At 38.6% G+C, this 16,098-nt stretch overlaps 1 protein-coding gene across 1 annotated transcript in view; it reads right to left on the minus strand.

Moving 5' to 3' along the window:
• Positions 1 to 11,930: 11,930 nt before the first annotated feature.
• The window catches only part of lonrf2 (LON peptidase N-terminal domain and ring finger 2), a 32,069-nt gene continuing 27,901 nt past the window's right edge, over positions 11,931 to 16,098 (minus strand). The window contains exon 12 of the mRNA XM_063053986.1: positions 11,931 to 13,970. Coding sequence (XP_062910056.1) covers positions 13,806 to 13,970 — 165 coding nt within the window. The 3' untranslated portion in view covers positions 11,931 to 13,805. The remainder of the gene's footprint in view (positions 13,971 to 16,098) is intronic.

Here is a 16,098-nt window from a genome sequence, read left to right on the forward strand (position 1 = left end):
TACAAACTCCTTTCAGACGACGGTGGAATTGAACTCTGAACTCCAAAGCCCTGAGCCATAAATCGCTGCACTGATTGCTGTGCTACTGTAGCTCAATACTGATTGCAGCAATTTCAAATAATCATCAATTCTGCCATTTTATTTCTGGTCTTACATTGTCATTTAAACTTGTTCTGTCTGAAACACCATCATTCACCAGCCCTTCTGTTCTCTCCAGCCTTATCCCTTTCAGTTTTGATGACCTTTATTTGAACTTTAGCTCTACCAGTGTTGCCTGAATAGCTGAGGATTTGCCCCTGCAAATATCAATATGAAAGAATTTGCAGACGCTACATTGATGGTGAGAATGGGATGCTACTGCCTACAAGAAAGCATTTTGGTATAAAGACATTGGAGAATGTGGTTTCCTATATCCTATACAACACACACAAAATGCTGGAGAAACTCAGCAGGCCAGGCAGTATCTAGGATCAGTGTACAGACTGTACTCTTTTCCTAGATGCTGCCTGGCCTGTGTGTTGCTCCCTATATCTTATAGAGTGCAATATTTAAACCTGTTCACACTCAAGTTGCAACTTAATGTCCTGTTATACTCAAAACTCAAAATGATTCATTTAATAAACAATTATAACATGTCTAATGACAAGTAGATTAAATTTCACGTTGAGACATGTCTTTTGAATAATCTGTAAGTGATCATACTGGTTAGTTTTGCATTGTTAAACTGGGAATGAAATTCTGACATAACATTTTATAGCATGCATGACCCTAACAAGCAAGCTAATGCTTTTCCAACAATGTAAAATCAATAATACTAAAAGAGAAAACTTGTTAACCAAGTTTCTCCGACCCAGAACCCATTTCTCAAATCTGGAATTAATGAACCTTGCCATGCCATTCCCCTGCTGCAACTGAAGAACTTTAAAACAATCTACGGGCCCATAAACGTGTTTACAAAGTGTTAATCATTATTCTCATACACTCCTCCCAGATGCTACCACTTACCTACACACTGGGGGCAATTTGCCGTGTTTGGGATGTGGAAGGAGACGAGCGCTGAGAGGAAACCCAGGTCATCAAGGAGGAATGTGCAGACTCTGTACAGAGAGGACCTGAGGCTCTACTTGCTGTGCCAATGTTTAACGACTAAGTGAGTTGAAGTACTGAATGCATCTACCTAGAAATTCAACACCAATCAGTAGTGCTAAACTCAATGTTTCTAAAATTCAGATATATTGATTTCTCCTACCAAGGAAGGGAGGTGGGAGGGAAGGAAGACCATAAGACATGGGAGCAGAAATAGGCCATTTGATCGATCGAGTTTCTTCTGCCATTCCATCATAAGTGCTTTGTTATCTCCTCTCAACCCTAGTCTCCTGCCTTCTCCCCATAACCTCTGAGGACCTGACAAATCAAGAACCCATCAACCTCCGCTTTAAATATACCCAATGACTTGGCCTCCACGGCCATCTGTGGTAATGAATTGCACAGATTCACCACCCTCTGGCTAAAGAAATTCTTCATCTCCGTTCCTCCATTCTAAATGTACGTCCCTCTATTGTGAGGCTATGTCCTCTGGTCTAGACTCCCCCACTGTAGGAAACATCTTCTCCACATTCAGTCTATATATGCCTTTCAATATTCAATGGGATTCAATGAGATCCACCACCCCTCCCAACAATTCTTCTAAACTACAGCAATTACAAGCCCAGAGCCATCAAACGCTCCTCATACTTTAACACTTTCATTCCCAGAATAATTCTCGTGAGCCTCCTGTGGAATCTTGTAGGAAGGAGAGGGAATAGAGAAGAGAGTGTGGAAGAGGGGGAGGAAGGAGGAGTAAAGTTGCCAACAGTCCTGTTTCGAATTTCAATGGAAATTTGACAGCACAGCACAATATTACTATTAGGACTTAATTCGCTCCTTAACTTTCCGAGCTCCAGCACTCAGTTGAGCCCTGCACAGAGTGTTAAAGGATGAGATGGCATCTGTCTGAAACTGTCATCAGAACCTGTACCAAGGTTGGATTTGTGAGAGTTGACACAGAAATTTGTAAGTTTCACAAGTTAAGAAATCTTGCAAATTCACACAGAAGCTGGACATTCACATGCTCCTGGACATTTTACTCATGCTTTCAAATTGGACAATGCTTAAACTACCTCCTTGTGCAGGCTCATCAAACTTCATTTAAACCACCTCAGCACTGCCCAGCAAAATTTCACTTTAGGGGAGTTCAGACAGTGGTTCCCCATTTCTCTGGCACGGTGAACAGACCACTCATACTTGGCAACTCACTGCACGCAGTTCCTGCTTATAAATTAATCTTAACTGCTGACTCAATGCCAGGATCTGAGATGGTGAATGTCTTGGCCTTCTTCAGGTTTTGCTGGCTTCTGAGTAATAGTCTGGGTAACTGCTATTTCTTCACACTTTGAAATATGACAGACAAAAGGTTGTGATTATGATGAAGAAAGGGGTAGTTGAGAGTGCCATATTAAATGATCCAGATGTGATAAGGTGGAAGAAAGTTTACATGCTTAAGCCAAGGCCAATTGAACTTCTAGACCAGTGTACTATAATGATAAAAATGTTAGACCATGAAATGAACACGTTACTCCATAATAGCTCTTATAGCTTGTAATGTTATTTGTAATCTATGAAATGATAAGATGACTTTTAATCTTTGAGAGTCAACTTACCTGTTTTGATCTTTCACGATCGTTAACTTTAAGATCATTATCTTGCATTCTGTGGATTAAAATATCAGAAGGATCAAGAACTTTAAAACTGTTAAAGATGCTTATTTTTATTGTACTGGAAAGTAAATTCTACAAGATATTAAAACTATCTTGCTGGTCATATATTCTCATTAATATGCAAACAACAGGAATTCTGCAGATGCTGGAAATTCAAGCAACACACATCAAAGTTGCTGGTGAACGCAGCAGGCCAAGCAGCATCTATAGGAAGAGGCTCAGTCGACGTTTCAGGCCGAGACCCTTCGTCAGGACTAACTGAAGGAAGAGTGAGTAAGGGATTTGAAAGCTGGAGGGGGAGGGGGAGATCCAAAATGATAGGAGAAGACAGGAGGGGGAGGGATAGAGCTGAGAGCTGGACAGGTGATAGGCAAAAGGGGATACGAGAGGATCATGGGACAGGAGGTCCGGGAAGAAAGACGGGGGGGGAGGTGACCCAGAGGATGGGCAAGCGGTATATTCAGAGGGACAGAGGGAGAAAAAGGAGAGTGAGAGAAAGAATGTGTGCATAAAAATGAGTAACAGATGGGGTACGAGGGGGAGGTGGGGCCTAGCGGAAGTTAGAGAAGTCAATGTTCATGCCATCAGGTTGGAGGCTACCCAGACGGAATATAAGGTGCTGTTCAGGTTGGAGGAACAACACCTTATATTCTGTCTGGGTAGCCTCCAACCTGATGGCATGAACATTGACTTCTCTAACTTCCTCTAGGCCCCACCTCCCCCTCGTACCCCATCTGTTACTCATTTTTATGCACACATTCTTTCTCTCACTCTCCTTTTTCTCCCTCTGTCCCTCTGAATATACCTCTTGCCCATCCTCTGGGTCACCCCCCCCCCGTCTTTCTCCCTAGGCCTCCTATCCCATGATCCTCTCGTATCCCCTTTTGCCTATCACCTGTCCAGCTCTTGGCTCTATCCCTCCCCCTCCTGTCTTCTCCTATCATTTTGCATCTCCCCCTCCCCCTCCCACTTTCAAATCCCTTACTCACTCTTCCTTCAGTTAGTCCTGACGAAGGGTCTCGGCCTGAAACGTCGACTGCGCCTCTTCCTATAGATGTTGCTTGGCCTGCTGCGTTCACCAGCAACTTTGATGTGTGTTGTTCTCATTAATATATTGTCCAAAATATTATGGACATTGACAAAACCCAGAATAATGTTCAGAAAAGTCACCTTTGTGTGCCCCATTAATCATTATCTCGAGAATTAAAGTGATCTTTAGGACATAAGAATATTAAACTAAATATTTATGCAATTTTGCTTTTTAAAATTTATGTAATGTTTTTGAGATTCTGAAAATTACTTGACCATTTACTCTTAGGGAAAAATATGTATCATTGATCAAGGTTATTAATGTTGCTATTTATATATTAATTGCAACATGTAATTGACTAATAAATATATTACATTCCAGGACTATTGAAGATAGAAGCACAGGCCAATTATTTTCAGTCACTAGTCAATTATAATAAAATGCTCTGACAATTTGCATTCAAACAGTAAGCATATTTTTATTTATAAACAGATTGATCCTTTGATGAGTTATTTGCAGCTTTTACTGTTGGAAAACCAAATTCTGTTGGCAGAAATTATGAAGAAGAAAATGACTAGGTGAAAAACTGTTCCCCTGCCCCATTACCAGTTCCGAGTTCACTAAACTGTGTTATATACCAAGTATACCATGACAACAGAAAAGCAAATCATATGAAAGGCTTTTCTCTGACATTTATTAGCGTAGAACTTAACAACATATAATCAAATATTCAATTGTTCAAAAAGGAATTGAAATGAAGATGTGGTAGTTCTACACGGTTAAAAAAAGTTTGCCAATTTTTCCAAATGAACGCTACCAGTTCATAGAACATTTGGATGGGATGATGTTTGCGCAAGGTTTGATGAAATATTGAATTAAACTGCATTGTTTAACTGCCTTGTGGCTGTTTTCAATGGGTTCATTGACTTGGCAAGATGCAGTGAGTTAATTATGTTTTCCAAGCTATTCCATGTGAGATCCAGCAAGCGTTTTTTGCCGAGCACTGGAATGATCACTGCATAATGAGATTGAAGACAACCATGGCTTTGACAGCCAGCAGTAATAGTTCTCCGTATGTTCAGCAGATGCAGGTCAGTAAGCTGAAAACAACCTATTTCCCCCCCCCCCATTATATTCCCCACTAAGTAGTTGGATATCAACTTGATGGTGTGGTAAATTTGACAAGAAATAATTGAAATATCTTTAGAGTTAAAAATTCTATGGGGTTCAGCAGCTAACAAAAATATGGTGTGCAGTAAGGCATGTGTAAGTACTAAGCAATATTTAAGTAGGTCATAAACTGGTAAGCAGGCTTCCTATTGCATTTTGGTAAACCCAGAATAATTTTAGCTTTCATGTCAAAAATGGCCCAATTACTCCACGGTAAAGCGACCGTAAAAGCAATTTAATTGGTTAATTTCTAAAAATAAATTTTACCTTACTTCAATAAAAATATTTTCCTGACACAAAAACACAGAAGACAGCTTTTAAGAACTTTTTAAGACAGCAGTATTGAGCTCACGTCCACTGTGTTCAATTGCACACGATTTCTGTGAAGGGCAACGATCTTCTCCACTGTTCTTTCAGAATTTCATGATTTCCAATATAGCATGGATTCCTCAGATCAACTTCACTAAGTATCATCACAAAGGAAAAGCTTTCCTCAGAAGAATGCTTGAATAATAATAGCCTCAGTATTAAATGATTACCACTTTCATAAAATTAGAAACATCCAAAAAAGCACAGATAACGATGATTAGTCACATGAAATTCATTTTCACATGATTAGTAAAATGACTGCTGCAAAAATGGCCAATGTTCAGGCCAAAGAGATAGTTTCCGCCCTACAGCCTCACTCCTAGATTTTCTTCTATGTATAATTAGTTATTTTGTTCTGTCTTATGCTAGTTTTAAATATTTTGCTGTGTGTAGCAATAATTCAGCATCATTTCTATTTATCTTTACACAAAAGGCAAAATAAAATCAAGAATGGATATCATTAATAAAAAAAGTCATGGCTTGAAGGAACAATGCCATTTTTATAACCTAACCAACCACTTTGGTCTCAGTGTTCTAAACCAAGAAGCATAACTTTGAATATAAATCAGCATCTCAAGTCTCAACCAACTCATTTTATGAGCATAATGTTTCTAAAAAAAAACCCTGCAGTCATGTAGGATCTTTGATCTGAACCCATAACTCTGTGAGAGGCAGCACTATAAGGTTAAGAATTAAGCAACAACTAAGCTAACTGGAAGTTTTCCCAGTCCTCAAGTAAAGGTACTAATATCTCATTGCCATCCAAAATCAGAAACATGCATAAAAGTATAAAATGCATAAAACAATCACAAATCAGCTCATGGAGTCCAATTTCTTTCTGCAAAAAAGGGGTGAAAAGCTAGAGCCATCAAGATATCTCAGTCACTAAATTCATCAGCAAAGTTTGTTTCATTTTCCATTCAGACCAACTAAGACTGGCAAAAAAAAAAGCAGTGATAGCCTGGAGGATGAATTCACAGGATGATTTTCTTCATTAGTATGGAATAAGCTACTTTAAATGGAGTATTTTACAATATGAAGTTCAATAAATAATCAGGTAGTTATGAGGTAGTTAGGAAATATGATAGAATTCCATACAAGATTGAAAGCAATGAAATATTTTTAGCAATCAAAAAGCAGGAATTAAAAGAGCATATCTGCAGGGAGGTTGTAGATAACTGTAAGTATAATAGGTTTGTGATTGTAGATGCTTTAATTTCCCTTGTATTGACTGGGAAGACAACGCGCTAAGGAGTCAAATGGGGCAGAATTTGTTTAGTGCACTGTTTCACAGAAAGATGAGCCTCATTCACAAGTTGAAGTCCAAAATTGAGCCAAAGGTAATTTTGATGGGATTAGACAAGAACTTGCAAAGATTCGTTGGGAGAGGTCATTAGCAGGTAAAGAATGTCTGACAAGTAGGAGGTTTTTCAAAGTAAGATAGGGAAAGCGTCAGTGCTGACATGTTCCTGTTAAGAGTAAAGGTCAGGCTGGGAACCCTAGCTGATGATGGATAGCGAGGATCCTTTGCCAGTGATTATATTGCTTATTAGGCATTTAATTTTTATATAAAACAGTGCTATTTGTTAATGCAGATCCCTTCCCTGACCTACATTAAAACTTTGAAACTTTAAGTAGACTGATGGAGTTGTTTTTTTTCCCCCTTCCAGTATCAAAGTCATCTCTCTGCAACCAAGGCTACTAACAGATCCATTCATCCACTGAGGGATTTTATGCTGCAGACAAGTTTTCCTTCTCAAATAAACAATACTGACTATATTTCAACAGTCATCACTTGGATCTAAAGCACTTAAGAAAATACTGAAAAATAAAATATGAAAATCAAAATTCAATCAAGTTTTCAACTTGAATTGAAAATCTGTAAAATATATCAATAAATCTATAAAAACACTAGCAATAGCTTTGAAAATGTACAAGTAAATTCTTTTTTTCTAAGGCAAATCAAATAACTGGTGACATTGCAAGTTTGAATTTTAGTAACCCTATGTACTATCACATGGAACAGCAAAAACTGGGGCAAAGATTAATCTTACTGTTCAAGTACTGAATTTGTTTTCTTCCAGGCACACACTACGTATTCCATCATAGTACTGATGAAGATTAGGTGAGAAGCACGATTTGGGACTTGTAGTCCAAAAAACTTTTCATAAACTCATCATTATTTGCTTAAAAACACTTTTCCTGATTAACACCATAATGGTGTTGAAAAAGTATTCAGCTCCCAATTCTTTGTCCACATAAATGAGTATTACAACCAGAGATTTTGAACAATGTAACTGAGAAGTATTTGCTAATCACATGCTCCTTTTTCCTCCCACAGCAAAGACCAAAAAACCCCAGAAAATTGTAAAGCATGAGAAATTAAAAATTCACAAGCTTAAATACCAGCAGTTCAAAAGTATTCACCCTCCTTTGCTCAGAACTTAGTTGAACCACCTATTGTAGCTATTACAAGCAGTAGCTTTTTAAAATAAGTCTCGATTAGCTTTGCACAATGGGATGGAGCAAGATTTACCAATTCCTCCTTGCAAAATTGCTCAAGCTGTGCCAGGTTGGTTGGGGAACAGTGGTAGACAGCAATCCTGAGGTCTCGCCAAAAATGTTCGATTGGGTTAAAGTCAGGACTCTGATTGGGCCACTCAAGAACATCAATTTTCTTCATTTGAAACCACTCCATAATTGCTCTGGCAGAGTGCTTTGGGTCATTGTCCTGTGGAAAAATGAACTTCCTCCCCAGTTTAAGCTTTCTGGCAGAGGTTAGCAGGTTTTTACCCAGGATCTCTTGGTGTTTAGCAGCATTCATCTTCTCATCAATCCTGACCAGCTTTCCAGTCCCTGCTGCTGTAAAGCATCCCCATAACATGATGCTATGGTCCACCATACTTTATAGAAGGGATAGTGTCACCTGGCTGATGCACAGTATTAGATTTATGTAACATGTACCACTTAGGTGTTGAGGCAAAAACTTCTACTTTAGTCTCATCCGACCACAAGTCCTTCTTCATCTTGCTCGTCTTTATAGTATTTTCTTAATAATGCTTTGTAAAGGATACAGGTAAGGACGTGCTTTTTTTAAAAAAAAGCCAGGACTTTTTCCTTGCTACTCTTCCATAAATACCTTTTTTTGTGCAGAGCCTTAGAGATTGTAGAGCCATGAACATTATCTCCAGTTGCAGCCACTGACTTCTACAACTCACTCACTGTTGCCCCTCTTACCATTCTTCTCTGATTACGAGGTTTAGAGGGGTAGCCTAACCTAGGCAGTATGGCTGTGCTTTCATATTTTTTCCCACTTTTTCCATGATAGACTGCACTGAGCTCCAAGTAGTGTTCAATGCCTTTGGGATGGTCTTGTTGCCTTCCTCAGATTTGTGCTTCTCAATTATCATTTTCTTAATTTGTCTTGAATGCCCTTTTGACTTCATTTTAGGTTGGTCTGTTGAAAATCTACCATACTGTTGGATCTTACAGAGACAGAGAGTATTTATTTTTATGAATTCATTAAAGGTTATCCTCAAATTTTCTACATCAACAAATTGGGCGAGTTGTTAAGGTTAGCATAGTACTTAGAAAGGCGAATGAATACATTTTCAGTCTCCATTTTGGTTTTTAATTTTTAGTAAATTGTTGACAGGTTTTGCAGTTTTTCTTTTGATTTGACATGATGCACAGTGCTTTGTAGATCAGCTCAAAAATCATTTTTCAATATATTTTAAATTTAGAAAAGGAGACAGTAAAATGTGAAAATACTTGTGGAGCTGAATGCTTATGCACTGCCCATATATGTGCAAGTTGCACCTCAAGATTTTGTTGGCAGCACTTTTATATTAAAAGGAGAAGGGCAACAGGCATATGGAATCAGCAAAGCATGCAGACTTTCATACAAGTCACATTCTATCCTGATTTAGAAACATACAGAAGCAGGTGCAGTAGGTTTTGCAGCCATTCAATATGATCATGGCTGACCTATTTCCTTGATAACATATTCTTACTCATTTCACTTCCCTCTATGCCTTTTATTTTAATTTTATTCAGCCCGATGAGCTTTCTATCCAGCAACCCACCTTTTTAGCCCTAGTTTTAATCACAGGACAACTAACAATGACCAGCTAACCAGTCTATCTTTGAAATGTGGTAGGAAACCCAGGTACTGACGGAGAAGGACATACAAACTTCTTAGTGTCGGAATTGAACTCTGAACTCCAACGTGCCGAGTTGTAATAGCATCGAGCAAACCCCAACGCTACTGTGGTGAAGGTTCTGTCCAGAGAAATTTATTTGTCGTCTTAAATATTTGGCTGCCATAGTATTTCACTGTAGGAGTTCCACAGGCTTACCACCCTCCAAGTGAGCAACACACACAAAATGCTGGAGAACTCAGAGGTCAGGCAGCATCTATGGAAGGGAATGAACAGTTGACATTTCAGGTTGAGCCCTTTTATTAGGATTAGAGGGGGAGAAAGCAGAAGACAGAATAAAAACTGGGTGGGGCGGAAGGAGCACAACCTGGCAGGTAACAGGCAAGTCCAGGTGAAAGTAGGTGGATGGAGGAGGGCGACAAAGGAGAGTGATATGAGAAGCTAGAAGGTGATAGGTAGAAGATGCAAAGGGCTGAAGGAGGAATCAGGTGAGAGGATGGCAGACCATGGAATAAAAGAAAGGAGGTGGGGAACCCAAGAGAGGTGATGAGCAGGACATGAGGGAGGGGGAGAGGACTTCAGCTGGGAGAAAAAACAAAGGTAAGTGGTTACCAGAAGTTTGCAATTTAAAAAAAAAATCAAATGATATAGATAAACTTGTTTATTACTGTATTGATTTGGAAGGAACCCCTCTTTAATAACCCACAAATGAGCATATCTTATCATGAAATTGACCTTACTACAAAGTTTCTTTTCAATATTTTAGTCAAAGAGCATGCATGGAAAAATAGATGTTAATCTTGCAAAACAGTGACAAAAGACAAATTTAAAGTTTTTAAATCCAAATAAATATATTTTGTATTTTGTATTTATACATATTTACACAACAAAATTGCAGCATCCTGTATTAAACACTTTTGAATCATGAAAAACAAATACAGAATCAAAACATAGAAACATCACACAATGGCACAAATAAATTTTGAACTGAAAAAAAAAGATCTGGGATGAGAAATTAGTCCCTGATTGCTCGTACTAAGTTCAGAGTTTGAGGGATTTGTTCTGTGAAACTGAAATTGCTAATTTATTAATTACTTAGTGCCAAGTGTCAAAGGGCAAATTTCTATCCCACAGACTTTAAAAGGCCTCCACTCAAATACATTTCAATGAAAAATGTTTTGTACAGACTCTTAAAACTCAAAACTTAAAAGTGAGTCCATTTCTGGTTCAAGTTCAATGAGGTAGCATACCATGTGCATCTATATAATCTGCATGTAAACTGGTCTAAGGTTTGCATTGGTACATTTAAATTTCTGAAGTACCAAATACTGGATCCATTTGCTTGTTACAAACTGCAACATGGTATTAACTTTCATATCCATACAACTGAGAAAACTGTGCACAAAACCATGAGTGAGAGTCTGTATACTTTACCACCTCACAAAGTAAAAATGCTTCATAGGCAATTATAAGATTTTTAACACAGCCACAGCTGAGAATTTGTCATGCAAGTTTATCATTATTGCAAAACAAATTCTACATTTGTATATATACTTCATACAAGTCACAGTCAATTCCAAAAACAATATCAAGACTAATACAAATTGACAACATTAGGATAATGTTTTTTCATGAGCTGTGTTGCTTCTTTTGGTTTCAATTTCACCAACTGCAAAAAACTGCATACTGTGTCCAAACAGTATGACAGTTTGAAAATGCACATGGAATTGTATGAATTCAGCAAACGCACTACCACAATAAGTAACCCCTCTTTACACTGAAAAATTAAAATCACAGTAAAATGGCACTTTGCAAACCTTGGTAACACTTCACAGCAACAATGGATTTCTTCCCCCCCCCCCCCCCAAACACAATGAGTACTTAATGTCACAAGTGTACAACAGCTTTAACAAGTTGACAGAACTGTAACATCACGGTTCAAAATTAGAATAAACAAATTCTATTGGATGAGCAGCACAACGTAAATACACAATCGAAAAAAAATTGGTTCAAATGAAAAGAAGGAATTCAAACAAATCAATGTAAGATTAACATTTCCCAGAAAAATAAGACTCAGAAGAATGGAAGGTAACAGAATACAGAATTTTTCTGTACCAGTTAAAGCTTAACAATTCTTAACCACATAAACTGTTTATACTTCAGAGATACAAACACGAGGAACTCTGCAGATGCTGGAAATTCAAGCAACACATATCAAAGTTGCTGGTGAACGCAGCATCTCTAGGAAGAGGAACAGTCAACGTTTCAGGCCGAGACCTCTGGGTTCCCCCGCCCCTTTCCTTCTCCCTAGGCCCCCTGTCCCATGATCCTTTCGTATCCCTTTTGCCAATCACCTGTCCAGCTCTTGGCTCCATCCCTCCCCCTCCTGTCTTCTCCTATCATTTTGGATCTCTCCCCCCCTCCCCCCCACTTTCAAATCTCTTACTAGCTCTTCCTTCAGTTAGTCCTGACAAAGGGTCTCGGCCTGAAACGTTGACTGTACCTCTTCCTAGAGATGCTGCCTGGCCTGCTGTGTTCACCAGCAACTTTGATGTGTGATACTTCAGAGATATTTGGGATTTCAGAAAAAAAAATAGCATAAAAAGACACAGTGACTGGAAATTTACTGTCAACATCTGCATACAATCATGATTCAAGCATCATGAATTCACTGCTTGTTTCTAAAAATAGTTACACATAATTAATGATACAAAACAGATGCCAAACCTGCAGCCTAGATGATGCAATATTAATTGTATTTCCAACAGGTGAAGTTACGCGATGAGATGCAAGTTTTCTTCCAAAATTTCCAAATGTTAACTTCACAAACAATTAAACTAACCAATCAGGCAAAGGACAGACAACTGAAATAATTAGGTGGATAAAATTGCTGGGGCCCGAATTACTCCAATTCATTATCATGAGCTTAAGAATTTGCTTAAATGGTATTGAATAGTTCAGTGTAGAAATAGGCTTACCTGAGAAAATAAATCTATTAAACTTTAGTAAAAAAAAAACTGGTAATGAAAAATTTTATGAGAATCAAGTTCTCTTGATGTAGAAACACTGTCCAGTGTTCAGAACAAGGTCTCAATCAAGTCCCAATCTGACTTGGCAAAGCTGACTTCAGCACCTACATGCAAGCTAGAACAGATCATTCTGACCCGGTCTTCCCACTTTAAATCTATGCCGAATTATCTTTTGGTAAGTTACTTGGCTCATACCACAAGTGGACTTAGAATGAAATTGCACTGTTCTCTCCTTTCTGATACCTTGGTAATGTTCAGTCTGGACAGACTTAAACATCCAGCTGGATGAGACATTGACAGGCCATCAGGTGTGTCATGATTGTAAATCATGCATTATTGCTACCAGATCTATCTTGAGTCCTTGAGCCAAAAATACAAAGTGCTTGTGATGACACAGAAGTAATTATCCTTATGCTAGGAGTGTCAAACCAAACTCACCCAAATTTGAAGCAGCACATTTTCCTATGCTGCTGCCAACTTCAGATAAACAGTTAGCCCTTAACATTATGGCAATTTTCTAAAATCTTAAAAAAACATTTTGAAAAAAAATCCAGAGAGAATGGCTCTGCTCTGTATCACCAGCAGTATACATGCAGAGGATGGCATACAAGTTCAATCTAGTTTAACATAATACATCTTGTTTAGATTAATGGAACCCAATAGATCTGCCTACAATCAAAAGATTCCTAACAGCAGTATAATCAGACCATATGTAATTCATTCAATAATGACAATTGATGAAAAATATCTTTCGCCATACACTGCCAATATTACAAGTTCAGAACAGCAATTTGAAATTTTGAGTTTCAGCCGTACCATTCTTGACTTCTAGAATTGTCAAAGACTTGCAATCTATGGTCATTATCTGCAACACTTCAAGTCTATGTAGCATGTATGCCACGTCAAATTCGAAGATTTTCATTTCACCCCATCAGTATTGTAATAAAACATATTCCTCAATACTTCTGCACAATTAATCTTTCTTTGCTAGGCAGTGGTTAACTCCATCTACAGATACTTTATTCAAGACTCTCAGTAATAAGAGAATATTTTCTAAAACAGCAGTGATGGCTTCAAATATAACTTTGGAATCAAAGGGCAATTCTAACACGTAACATAATTGGATATGATCATATTTTCTTTCACTAATTTATGTGGAAATGAGCAATTCACTGTTCGTTTTTATTTTTTTTCAAACGTTACATTATTTTAGTTCAAATGGGGTTTTAAAAAGTTTCCCCACAAAAAGTAACACAGTTGGAAGGCAGCTATTTATCCAATTAAATCTTCATCACAATGATCGGAACTGTCGTCGGGTCACAAATACTAATACACGGCGAATAGCAATGAGGCGATTTTTGAGTGAGGTCATTGAGAGAACCGCTAGCTGAGCACGACTCTCTAAAGGTAATACAGCTAACAGCCACCAGCACCAGGCAGGACCATCTTGACTTGACTGCAATAAAAACACAACAATTAACATATTTGTTCTTCAGTCTTGAAACCCCATTCTATGCCATCTACTTTATCCTGTTCTGAGGGAGGTATAAACAATGGGGGTATGCATTTCACAAATGCTCGCCTGAATATAACTTTATTTTTAAATACTAGATCTCAGAATATTAGTCAGACCATCCACCAAACACTTAGTTTTTAAAAGCACTTGAAGTTGACTTTCATCTTACAACTGTAACATGCTATTCTCTTCGTTACCAGCCAACTGTGTTGAGGCCTTCAAGGTCATTACATTGCAGATTGGTTTGGCAAGGGGGCTTTATTTCTTCACATCAACCCTACAGTATCCAAGAGCAAAAATTTCTGCAATAGTGACAGTGCAGGGATGAAGAGTTTCCTGCTACTGAGTAAAGTATTTACTCCAAGGCAGTAATTAGACACCACACATCCATGTACATCACTGTCAGAGTCTGCATCCACTCACACCATTTAATCATGTAGGGCTTCAAGATAATTGGGGTTTGGCTATAGCATAACCCTCTGCTCTAGTTTCTAGCCCATGGATTCTTTGTATATGCCAGTGAACTCCCAGAGCAGGAAATCCACCTACTGAGCCCATCATTGCTTTAGACTTGCTACAGGTACAATAGCTCCATTGAAATCAGTGGGAGCAAATGGCTACTGGGAGAATGATAATGACATAAATCTTACTTGATAAAGTCAGTTAGTTAAAATGCATTTAAATTAGTTAAATTGGTGAAAGTTAATGCACTTTTTTAAAATAAAGATCAAACCCTCTAGAGAGCTTGTGAATAGCAGGTTATTACTGGGTCAGTTCCCACAGGCTGTTAAAGCTATTCGAGAAGTATAGCAAGATACAGCTATTCAGGAAGCACCTGCGCTGACCTCTGAGAAGCTGGGAGTTGGACTTTTAGTGAAAGACGGTTTCCAAAACCACATAAGAAACAGCATAGTCCAGGTGCAAGGACTGCCAGGCTTGGAATCAACATAAGATTTACTCCATCCCACGTTAACACTGAAAACATGGCACCACTTGCAGGCCGCCCCCAGCACGATCCTCACAAATCTGATTTGATGCAAAAAAAAAAGCATTTCACTGTATGCTTTGGTGTTTTGATGTACATCTGACAAATAAAGCTAATCTTTATCTTTAACATATCGGCATGAACTGTGCTTGACCAGTGAGATGATCAAAAGTGGTGAAGGACTGGCATAGGGAGAGAGATTGAAAATCTGGCTGAGTGGTGTCACAACAGAAATCACTCACTCAGCGTCAGGAAAACTAAAGAGCTGATTATTGCCAACAAAAGGTATGAACAGGAGGTCCCTCAGCCAGTCCTCATTAGGGGATCAGAGGTAAAGAGTGCCAGTAGATTTAAACTTCTTGGTGTCAATGCATCGGAGGATCTGTCCTAGGAATACGAGGGGTGATTGATAAATTTGTGGCCTAAGGTAGAAGGAGATGAGTTATACAACTCTCGTTACATGCATGTGCAGTTCAACTCTTTGAGTGAAAATGCAGAAAGTTTCAAGTTAATAACTCATCTCCTTCTACCTTAGGCCACGGACTTATCAATCACCCCTGATGAGTTATTAACCTCAAACTTTCTGCATAATCACTCAAAGAGTTGAACTGCGCGTGCACATAATGAGAGCTGTATAACTCATCTCTTTCTACCTTAGGCCACCAATCACCCCTGTTGTTGACACTTCTTGGAGGTCCAAGATCCCTATGTTCCACGACCGCTGGACTAAGTGTGTACATGTAGAAGGGGACTATGTTGAAAAATAAATGTGCTAGGTTTTCTAAAATTGCCCCCTTCTTCCTTAGGCCACAAACTTATCAATCACCCCTCGTAGCACATGTGCTATCACAAAGGCAACACGATGACATCTCTAATTTCTTAAAAGTTTGCGTCATTTCCGCATGTCACCAAAAACTTTTGACAAACCGATAGATGCACAATGGAGTGCATCAGAACTGGTTGCTCATTGGCCTGGTATGGAAACACCAATGCCCAGGCACGGAAAATTCAACAAAAAGTGGTGGATACAGCCCAGTACATCACAGGCAAAGTCCTCGCCACCATTAAATATACTTACAGGGA

The sequence above is a fragment of the Mobula hypostoma genome, chromosome 7 (genome assembly GCF_963921235.1).
Source record: "Mobula hypostoma chromosome 7, sMobHyp1.1, whole genome shotgun sequence".
Lineage (NCBI taxonomy): Eukaryota > Metazoa > Chordata > Chondrichthyes > Myliobatiformes > Myliobatidae > Mobula > Mobula hypostoma.